The sequence below is a fragment of the Petaurus breviceps genome, unplaced genomic scaffold, assembly GCF_028583685.1.
Source record: "Petaurus breviceps papuanus isolate PSGF00001 unplaced genomic scaffold, PetGlider_PUasm1.0 90903, whole genome shotgun sequence".
NCBI lineage: Eukaryota > Metazoa > Chordata > Mammalia > Diprotodontia > Petauridae > Petaurus > Petaurus breviceps.
In genome coordinates, this window is record NW_027187376.1 from 13,455,761 (window position 1) to 13,467,294 (window position 11,534).

The 11,534-nt window shown below is 38.3% G+C and overlaps 1 protein-coding gene across 2 annotated transcripts in view; it reads left to right on the plus strand.

Moving 5' to 3' along the window:
* KLF7 (KLF transcription factor 7) overlaps window positions 1-8,125 on the plus strand; it is a 57,278-nt gene extending 49,153 nt beyond the window's left edge. For both annotated transcript variants that reach the window (XM_069075270.1, XM_069075271.1), the window contains exon 3: window positions 1,505-8,125. In XM_069075270.1, the coding sequence (XP_068931371.1) occupies window positions 1,505-1,556 (52 nt within the window). In that variant the 3' untranslated portion in view covers window positions 1,557-8,125. The remainder of the gene's footprint in view (window positions 1-1,504) is intronic.
* Window positions 8,126-11,534: the final 3,409 nt, after the last annotated feature.

Here is an 11,534-nt window from a genome sequence, read left to right on the forward strand (position 1 = left end):
TGTTGGTCTAGAGTGGATAAGAGAGTTCCCTGCCAGTAAGACTAGCTTAGAAAGTTTCTTAGTCTACCATGATTTTGTACACTTTGATTTCATTGTGGTCCCATGGAGAGGGGGTATACTCTTTTTTTCTCTATTTTACTCAATTAAAGAAGAAATCTCTGTCTAAAAACTTACCTGCACTCACAAGTAGGTTTAGGAGTCAGTATAGTTATTAATCTATATCTGCTATCTATAGGATATAGTTGTACTTTAATGTCTATATTTTTGTGATGGTATGCATGATGAGAGAAAATGGAAAGAATGTGAGAATATGCATGAATGGAGAGAAACCCCAGCCCAAAGAGAAAATTTGTAAACAACTTGTTAGCATATTTTTAAGTACTTCTGACTATGGGGCCTTCTTCTTCAGGATAAGAAAAGCCTTGGGGAGTGTTCTCAAAGGCAGGAAAGCTATCAGGCTTAAGAAAAAGGAGGCCAAATGGGAGAATAGGAAGGTACTCACACCAGGCATTTTGACAGTTTTCCATTTTAAGAGCCTGAATCTAGTGAAACTTTTCAGCCCCTGATTATGAATTGCAGAAAAAGAGGCAAATAGAGCTTACTTGACAGTTGATCAGAGTGGTAAAAATCAGGAAAATATTCTGTGGCTTTTTAAGATACCAGTGGTGGATTCTGTGTTTATAGTACCTATGGTAATGTAGTGATTTTAAGGGGATGAATTATTTGAAAGAAAATTTAATATATTTGAAATATATTTTCAAAAATTGAATTTTTGTAGTTTTTTCTAAATTTTAATTTTTTTTAATTTATGGAATAAAGCATTTTCATATTACATGATAGAAATGCTGTTATGAAAATGATTGTTTTATTCCATAAATTAAAAATAAAATAAATAAAAATTCAAACAAAAACAAAAATTTAATGTATTTGAAATATATTTTTAAAGTAAAATCAAATAATGGAATCTTGGCATAGTAGAAAGAGGACCCAAGTTTGGGTCCTTACCCTTGTACTTACTACATTGGGCAAGTCATTTAAGCTTTCTTGTTCTCAATCCCATCATTTGTAAAAGCAGTTAGAGCATAGATAGAGTCCTGGCCTTGCAATCTGGAATATCTTCTCAAATCATATCATCTGGGTGACGTTGGGCAAGTGATTTAAACTTTTTTACCCTCATCTGTCAAGTGAGATTTAATAATAACACCTATAGGGGTGTTATGAGGATCCAATGAGGTGACATATTCAAAAGGGGTATTGCGAACCTTAAAGTGCTGTATCAGCATTAGCTATTATTATCATCAGAATTATTGCTGCTATTGATTCTTTGTGATCTCCAAGATTCTTTATGGGATCAAATCAGAAACCCTATGACCACAGTTCTATAATGTTATCGTCTCACACAGATTCTTTCCTGTTAGATGAGGGTGACCCTTGTCTTTTGGATAGAAGGAGGCCTCCATTTTCATGCAGTGCATTAATTTTGTGTTGTTTCTTATTTTCTTAGGTGTTTTTCCAGGTCTGACCACCTTGCCCTCCATATGAAGAGACATATCTAAATAACCTAATGACCAGAGTAGCTCCATGGCACCGGCTGTTGTCTAAAGGAAGAATCTTTAGACAGATGGCTGGAATTTGGTCAGAACTTTGCTGCCTTGCAGAAGAGAGAGAGAGAAAGAAAGAGAGAGAAAGAGAGAGTTCTCACTTATAAACCTCTATACACACACACACACACACACACACACACAGTCATGCACTCAACTATACTCAAGATATCTACATCTGTTCTTTATGCCTTGCCCTAGCCAGATGGTAGAAGATGATGAAGAAACCGGGTGAACTCTCAGCAAGGCAGAAAGGCTGCCTACTTCAGCGCTATCAGAATTGCATCCCGCTGTTGGCAATGGAATTCAAAGAAAATGGATGTGACTTCTCTGCAGGTGGACGGCAGCAGTAAGAGGGGCTTATTTAACTTGCTTCTCAATGCAACTTGATAGGAGAATACATCATCTTAAAGTTGCATACTTGTAGCACTAACTTGTCTTCTTTTTAAATGGTTGGGGGAAAAAATGACCTAGAAAACCAAATCCCAGTTTGGTAGCCAAAATTAACCTCTTGGTTCATTTGTCCTTTGTGTCAGAAAAATCCCAATATTCAAAGCGTCAGACTTCCTCACAGACCTTTTGATCTGTTTTGGTTCTTCATAGGACTGAGCTATTGAGATCTTTTCAAGTCCGTACCAATGGCCTTAACGGCAGTAGACTGTGGAATGACACCTTACACTTTCTGGCCTGCGTTTGTGTAGACTTCGTGAAAGAGGAATTTTCTTTTCTTACTTTTTGCACACCATATGCACTAGGGATTCTGGAAACTTCTAGCATGACTGCAAAGTGGCCAAGAGAATAAAACCCTTGAAAAAAATCACAGTGTATACCTTTGGCCTCACCTTATTGCCATAGCTAGATTTTTTCTTTTTAATCTCTCTGATTTTGCTAATGAAAACTTGAAAAGCTTATTTCGAAGCTTAAATGTTTTATCTTTTCTCCATGGACTAAAACCTCTAGAACTATCTCGTCACCTGGATGCCCGAATCTTGGAGTGGCCAATCAGATGTGACATCACACTTCTTATATCCTCCTTGGGGGCGTGCTGGCCTCAGCCCATGGTGATCAACAAATTGTGTTGTGTGTTATTATTGTGACCCTACTAACCAGTTACAGCATAGATGTCTCTAGCCTCAGTGGGCATCTGTGTCTTTAACCTAACTTTGGGTTATGACCTGACAAAAAAAAAGCCAAAAATACCCCTCCATCCAGGAGAGGAGGGAAAATGAGGATGTCTCCCAAGTCCAGAGGCTTTACACAGCATCAGTCAATCCTTCTTTCTTATTTCCACTGAGCTCACATTATCCTGCTTGTTAAAAAGGGGAAAATATATATATATATATATAGATAGATAGATAGATATGTCTATATATCTATCTATCTCTATATATATACTTTTAGAATCCATTGTGGGAACGAAGGGCTGGCATTTATGCAAAGTGTTGAGGTTTTTCCATCTAAGGGAGAGAAGTATTGCTTATTTCAGGCAGTGGGCCCAGCATGACCTGTGACTTAGAGCATCAGGACTAGCAGAGGCCCCTAAATTATTCTCCAAGCTAAATCCTGCCCATTGCTAAATTTGACCTTTGGAGCTCAAAGGAGATTAAAATTTCTCACTTTTTCATCACACACGTAAAAACTGATATCTACATACCTGTATCTCTAGCTAGTTGGCACTGGCCTCAACTCCAAAGACTGCCTTTAGGGCCATTAAATGGCCTATGCAAGCAGGTGGGGTGGTCACTAGGACAGGTTGTATATTTTGTATATTCTCGGACCATCCCGTCAAGACACATCTAGGAAACAAAAATGTCATTTGGTCCACCAATGGTCGCGGTTCCTTCATACCAGCCGGCTACCCTCCTGCCCTCCTTTTGACTGTTTTGACTCATTGACTGTTAAAATGTCACCCCAGACATATTTGGGATGCAAAACTGAACTCTCTTTAAAATAATAACAATAATAACAATTAAACATAAACAACATGAGTAGTCATCAAGATCTTTGGCACTTGATTTTCCTCAGCTTTCTGTAATTTTTATTTCATTGAAATGTTGAAATTCCTCCACTGTGAGTAAATGAGCCTCTTTAGCCAAATGCTGTGGGCTTGCCACTTGGACGTTTGGGGGGTGGGGGGAGGGATTTTGAGGTCTGGCCCATAGAATTTCTTTTGAGACGTGGACCAAAACAAACAAAAACTCAACAACTGAAAAAAAAACACACACACACAGAAATTCTACCCATCTGCTGGAGGCAATGATATAAACATTAGTCGGAGGGTATTTTTTAAGAAAAAAATTAATTTTATTCCAAAGATGTAAAACTTAACACAAGTTAGAAACAATTCCTGGAGCACTGCTTGCTGACAATCTTGTAGTCGTCTACTTGTACATTTGAATACTTTTTTGGCCATTCCATCCGGAGTTCCATGGGATTGCATTTGAATGTGTGGAGCTTCCTTTAGGGGTGATAGCTGGGAGTGTGAGTGTACTTGAACCTCAGCTGTATTCCTCTGCAGCGCATCCAGCCAGTGCGTTAGATGAAAATGTAGACACCCTAGAATCTCATTTCTGTTTGCGGCCTTCAGCATGAGTGCATGGACACATCACATCACTCGCGATAATAGGCCTTGGGCTGCCAACATCCATAAGGGTCCTCTCCTGAGCCATAGCTGCTCTTATCTCTTGAAATGCTACTATTAAGGGTCTACAAGACTTAAATTTTAAACTGACAATTCAATGCAAGGCTCTTAAAAAAATAACACCCATAACTTTTTTTTTTATAAAGAGTAATCATTAATTATTTACTTCCTATTGTCATTTGTGGTCTTGTCAGGTTCTCATTTAAATGTGGCAGAACAAGGGCCCTTTGGTACTCATCAGAATGTCTGGAATGTATTGGTAATCCCTCTACCTTTCCTTGTACCAGTGAGACCCTTTGTTAATTTGTTCTTGACCTCTCCTAGAGCTGGGCTCACTGATACTTGGTGGTGGCACTCTCTTACTCCTGATTCATTTGTTGGAACATTAGAATTGCTGAAGAATTTGATAGTTGCTATATATGTTACTTTAAAGCTATATTCCTTTAAGCTGAAGTCTCATCTGTGAATTAGCACCAGCCCCAATTGGCACAGGAACTAGATGCGATTGTTTGGGAGAAACAATCGAGACCACTGAATATCCACTGAAAATGCCTTTCTTACCAGCTGGTGAGAAGGTACAAGGATGATTTGTAAGGGCCTATTTAAGGAACTAATCTTAGTGTGTACATATGTGTATATACATACACATTCACATGTACATATATATAGATCTGGTACACATATATGCCTGTGTGTATATATGTGTATATGTGCACATGTGTATACACACATATCTATACATTTAAATGAGAGAGGGAAGGAAATTAAGGAAGATTGGATATTTAGAGCAGTATTTTCTGAGTTGTTCCCATTGGAACAACAATTTCTTCCCCTTCTTCACTTGAAATGGTGTCTTCTAACATGCTGGGGAATCCCAACCTTGCAAGGACAGTGCTGACATGTTATTTCATGTAACAGATCTTTCAAACGTACCTTGCTCTGGGGCCCACAATTAACTTTGCAGAATGGAAAATATTGTTCTCTTCTGCTTATGTGTCTTTTCCCCCTGTCATTTGAATATAAGTCAAGGACAAGGTACCGTTAAATCATAATGCTGCTCATGGCTACCAGCCTCTCAGTCATTGTGTACAAATCCCACAGAGCCTCCTGCCCCTTGAATGACTAATTGGCACAGCCCAATGGCCCAGTAGTAAAGGGTATTATGTCCAGAAAAATAGATGTCTGAATTCCATGACAAAGCAGCATCTTATAAAATATTCCCAGACTCAGAATGAATCTCATAAACCAATTCTTTCCTTCCCTCCCCCCGCCCAATGTGCTTTCTCCAGCAAAGATCATAACAAATCTTCCCCATTTCATCACTTCATCCTGATTCTACTAGAGACTGCCCCCTCCACCCCCATCTTTCACTCCCTTTTCGCCATCTTCTCCTCCCTCTTTTTGGAAGGTTTGATTCTGAGGAGATAAAAGGAAACTCATATACATATTTAACTGCACTGATTCCTCTTTTTAAAATTCTCTACAAGCCTAGAAAGCAAAGGAGATTTTAAAAGAAGGATTTCACTTTGGCTCAACTTCCAGGATAGCCATGTGGAGTTTTTGCACCGAAGGGAGGAAATAAATTGGACCTCAGATGTGTATATTCAATATATTAAAGACATAGATACTGCTATGTCACTGCATAAGCTAAGCTTAAAGGAAGGATATTAATCCAATGTCATTTAAACAAGAGAACTACTTTTAATGGCTCAAATATATTTTTGAAAATTTTCCCCTCTGTGGAAGTCACTCCTTTAAAATTCATGGTATGGGTAATATTTACCATTTCCATTTCCCACTATTTGCCCTTTGGAAGGAGGGAGAAGAATGAAAAAAAGGTATAGGGATGCAAAGCATTTAATTATATCACCCAGAAAATCAGATGCATTTTTTTTTTAAATCTCTGTTCTGTGACAGCCAGCTTTTCTGGCTGTTATCCTGCCCCCAGATCTTTGCCAAAATAAAATAAAATTTCAGAAATTAGAACCTGATTGAAATGTACCAGCTGAAGCTTTCCAACTTGCATTTCCCAGAAGTAATTGGCTGTCTTACATAGGGGTAGGAGAGCAAGTTTTGGAAGGTTGTCATTCACTTGGATAGATGTAATGGGATACTTTATTTTGAACCATCAAATGTTGCAAATGGAGGTTAGATTGACTTCTTGGGTCCTTTTCCTATGCATGATAGTTACGCATAGGGAGCAAGAAAGCAGTTCTGGGAAATTGTGATTCATTTGGATAAGTGTGGTGGGATACCTTATTTTGAATTTTAAAATACTAGGGAATAGAGACTAGGCCGAGTCCCGCTTCCCAGGGTCTTCAGGATCCCTGGAGCTGAGGAAGCAACAAAAAGCTTCAGAGTAAACAGCAACCGCGTCAACATTAAAAAAAAACTGCTTGTAAATACCACTAACAGCCTAAGACTCCAGGGTTTTCTCTTTCCTTTAAGTACACTCAAATCTCCCTTGCTGGATCTTCTGCAAGATCACAGAAAAGCTATCATTGACTATATTCATCCTTCAAATCCTAATACTGCTGGATCTAGGTGGAGTTCACGGGAAGCATGTGTCCACAAACAGAGGAATCGCTTAAAGTCCTCAATCCCCAACTATCCCAAACCAGAGACTTTGTTTTGGGGCCTTTTTTGTCCCCCACCCCTCTCCCTAAACAGGGCTTCTCTGACTGTGAGGGAAGGCGGATGCATTCTTTATTGGGATTGTTTTTACAAGTTTTTTCAACTGTAAGCTTGGAAATCTTCAATTGATTTCACTCCAGCTTTTGTATACTGCCATAAAATGAGCCCCACATCAAAATTCTGAGGGTGGTGTTCACACACATATGTGCGTGCAATACTTTCACCGAAGGAAATCAGTTGGGCTGCAAATATTTTAAGTGGAGTAGCCACCAGTGCCTATTATCTTCTTTGGAGGGAAGCATGCTTACAGTTGCCAGTCTATCAAAACTAGTCAATGCTGGGAGGAGAACACAATGAGGGGACATTTTAACTGTGATGCCTTTGGGCTCGAGGTGGAATAATCGCAATCGTATACACCCAGAAAGGTTTTCTGGCTTATGGGCTGGTCCTCGATTTGGATTTATTTTTTCTAGCATGCATTTGCTATCTGAATACAGTCTCAACTTAGAGGGTTTTTTTTTTCTTTTTCTTTAACTCTGCATTTGTATTTCATGACCAAGAAGGGGTCAAAACAAAACAACAACCACTTATTATCACCCAGATCTCCCCTATCAACACTTAAGGCAAAATAAATGTTTAATGGTTTTCCTAGCCCTTCCCTCTTCACTATTAAAACTACCCCCAAAGTTCCTCTCTCACTCCCACAATCCTCCACGCACAAGCTTATTAACTTTTAAATTACATCTGATCCTCCTTTTTTTTTTCTTAATGATACTGCTTGAAGGAATTTGTTTTTTGCACTATATCATTTCTTTTGCCAAGATGTGTCTAACAAGTGTGTTTGGAGAGACCCACCCCTCAACCCCACAGTCACATTCTCTCAGGCCTTCTCTGGTATTTATAATATATCACAGAAGTACCTAGTCTTATAGCCCTCAGTTCTGCCTTTTTTTGACATTTTATTTTTTTTAAGCTTTTTATATATATATAAATATATTACTTTGTCAAGTTTTTTTGCTGTACAAAAGTCTTAAGATTTAAAAATATTATTTGTATTATATGATGGTGGTATGTTAATGTTACAAAATTATTAATGAAGAAAAAAATTTATTTTTGTTACTGGTCTGTTTCATAATTCTTTTTTAAATTGGTATATTGTAAGATATCTATGCAAAAAATGTTATGTGACGCATTTTTATTTAAGAATGTAATATGTGTAATAAACAGTAGAATGTGTTTGGCCTGGGAATGGCTCAGTGTATCCTCCTTCTCATTTGATTAGAAGTAAAAAACAATCACAGAAGCACAAGTCAGACATTATGTACTTCATGCTGTAACTTTTTCTCCAGGACAGAAAGGTACCAGAAGAGGTCACCTCAGGTCTTTTTAGTTTGAGAGTAAAAACAAAAAATTATCAGGTCCAATGAGATCATTCAAAGCTCAGATAAGAAGGGTAGGAGAAAGTTCATGCCTTTGAGGGAAGGAAGAATGAGTGGAGGTTTTGAAAGGCAATATTTTAGACTGAGTCAGATTATGGAAAGTTAGATGGGGAGACTTGTTGGAAGCAATTTCTTTTAGGTGTGGGATATAGGAGGTTATTTGCTCTGCAGCTGGTTAAAGGAGGCAAATTTTTTCAAAGGGATTAACTGATAACTTTTTATGATGGGGAAGAGGAGGAAGGGAAGGTTTATAAAGGTAGCTTGATTAGGTGGGGAAAAGGGGTTTATAGGAGTTTATTATGAAGGGGAAAGGAGAGGGTCTATCAGAGGGGGTGGTCCTTTAAGACTCATCACAGTAAAACAGGAATACAAAAGTAGGCCTCAACCTCACAAACAAGAGGAGGAGAAAAAACTCGTAGATGTTGGGAAGGGAAGACTATAGACTAGGCCCCAAACAAATTTGAGGATTGGAACAAAACTTAAAATATCCTGTTAGTCCAGTGGTTTCAAGGGAATGTTAAATTAAGAAAAAATATATGGAGTGTACAGTTTAATTCTCTGCACCCTTTCACAATACGTGCTTCACCAAGGCAGGTAGTATCCTACTTCCACTTAAATCTGAAATGTATTGTTTGCCATGAGGGAGGCAACATCACCAAATCATCACCTGCTGGGCTCATGAGGAAGAATTAAATCAGAGGCAGATGACTAAAGGCAACGGAGCCTTGGACTTTGATTCATAATCAAGGGAGTATCCTGAAAGAAGGAAAGTTGAATAGGATTATATGAAAAGCTATAATTACAAGGGTGGTGTCAGAAGTTACACTCCCTTCTCAGGTAAGGAAGCCCAGTAGGGAAATAGCTTTAGAAAAGAATTTGAGTGACAATCTTCTGATCCCAGAGCTTTGTCCTTAATGAACAGACAAAGCCTAACCTGGGAAGAAGTTGTTTTAGAAAAAAATAATTTCACCTGAAATATCTTCTGCTTAACATGTGAGATGAAAGTATTGCAGGCAAAGACATGACCAAACTATGTATGGGAAAGCTTGCCCTAACTAGGAGTCAGAAGCATGGGGTTTGTACTTTGCTTCCCCTAACTAGTTGTAGGACACTGGGTAAGTCATTTAACTTTTCTGATAAGTGGAAAGACTCTTGCCTAGAATTGTATAGAATGAAAGAATCCTTTAGAGGCAGTACAGTAGAATGGAAGGAAGCTAGATTTGGAGTTAGAATAGCTAACTATGTGATCTTGAGTAAGACATTTAACCTCAATGGACCAAAGTTACAAAATGAGAGGGTTGGACTACATGACCTCTGACATCCCTTCCACCTCTAACTATTACTTTGTGAACCTTATAAAACTAAGTTGTCATATTGAAGAGCCAGAAGTGGAAGACCAAATGTTTGCTATAAATTTTGAAAAGTCATACTAATGGGGTACTTTTCATCAGAATTTACTTACAAACTATAAACTTATTTTTTAAAATCATAGCTTTAATTTGGAAGCTAATTTGGTAAACTGATTGAGGCATGGGGATACTTGTCTATACTTGAATGACAGAAGGAGGTGAAAGACAATGTTCTGGGTTGGGGAAGCTGAAGTCTTGGGGCCACATGTGCCTCTCTAGGTCCTCAAGTGCAGCCCTATTGAGTCAAAGGGCCATATTTGAGGACCTAGAGGGCCACATGTGGGCTCAAGGCTGCAGGTTCCCCATTCCTGGTATATGTTTTGTTTCTCTGGCATCAAAGAATGAAATGTTTTAATTTTTTTTTAAGTTTCACTTTACTGAAATTTTAGTTTTTAAAGAGCAAAACTTTTTCATTTCCCCCCTAAAGTTTGCCTGTTTTAATGAACTGAGAATATGAACAAAATTGACTAATTTTTGTGTGACTCAAGGTCATCATTATAAAGATCACTTGTTAAACTATACTGTTTTATAGTGAGGACCTTAGGGTTTATTGAAGGGTGTGGAGCTGTTTTTGCCAGCAATGATGATCCTAGGCTGCTTTGGATCTCTACTGTTTTCCTCACTGTCAGCTACAACTTCTTAGTCCATCAGCTCTAAGCAGCTCTCACCCCTTCCTATTTAACAAAAGACATTTGTGAAGGGAAAACCAAGTTTGTTGAGTCAGCAAGTTCAATTTTCCACCACCTTCTAAGTTTCTTGACCCCATTCTGAAGGGGGCTCCATTTCCCTGAAGGAAATAAAGCAGGGCAATGATTCTCAAAGTTTTTGGTCTTCAGACCCTTTTATACAAAAATGATGGAAGACACCTCCCAGAAAGGCCTTTTGTTCATGTGAGTTATATCTATTGATATTTGTCATATTAGAAATTAAAATATCTCAATATTATGATGAAAAAGTTTTGACCTCATGGGAACTTCTAGGGGTCCTCAGACTTCACTTGGAAACTACTGGTTTGGTGGAAAAAAGCATTGGTTTGGAAGTCAAAATACTTCAGTTTGAATCTCAGTTCTACTTCTGTATGATCTGAAAATTGTATGACCTTGGGCAAGTTATATCTCTCTGAGTCAGTTTCCTCATCTTTAAATGGAAGGGTTGAGCAAGATGGTCTCTAAGGTTCCTTCTAGCTCTAAATACTATCATCCATCACTGTGAGTGAGTGAGATTATCAAGTGGGCAATATTTATATAAAGAAGAGAAGAGAACCAAGGACAGACTCTTGGAGACATAGCAAGGTTTTGAGGAGAACACAAGAAGAGGAGGAGAAGAAAGGGGTAAAGAAGTAAAGGAAGTGAAGAAAGAGAGGAATTAGGAAGGAAAAGAATAGTTTAGGATCTCTGAAATTGAGAGAAAAATCTAATGAAAAGTGTATGTGTAGGGGGAGAGGAGGTAAGTCAATAGCGTACTAATGTGGAGAAAGGTCAAAGATGATAAGATAAAAAAGGCCATTGGATGTCGTCATTAGGGATTATCTGGTGGTCTTTGAGAAAACGTTTTGAGTAGACTGATGTGTAGGGGTTAGGGTAGATGCTGGATTGCAAGGATATGTGGAAAGAGGAGATAGGAAGTTTGGGCATCATCTATGATAGCTAAGATTGATGTAGCATTCTAAGATTTCAATCTACTTTACATATAGTATCTTCAGAACAACCATCTAAAGTAGGTGTTATTATTATACCCATTTTATGGATGAGGACACTGAAGTTCAAAAAGGTTAGGCATTTGCCTCACTAGGGCTCCTACTGCTAGTAAA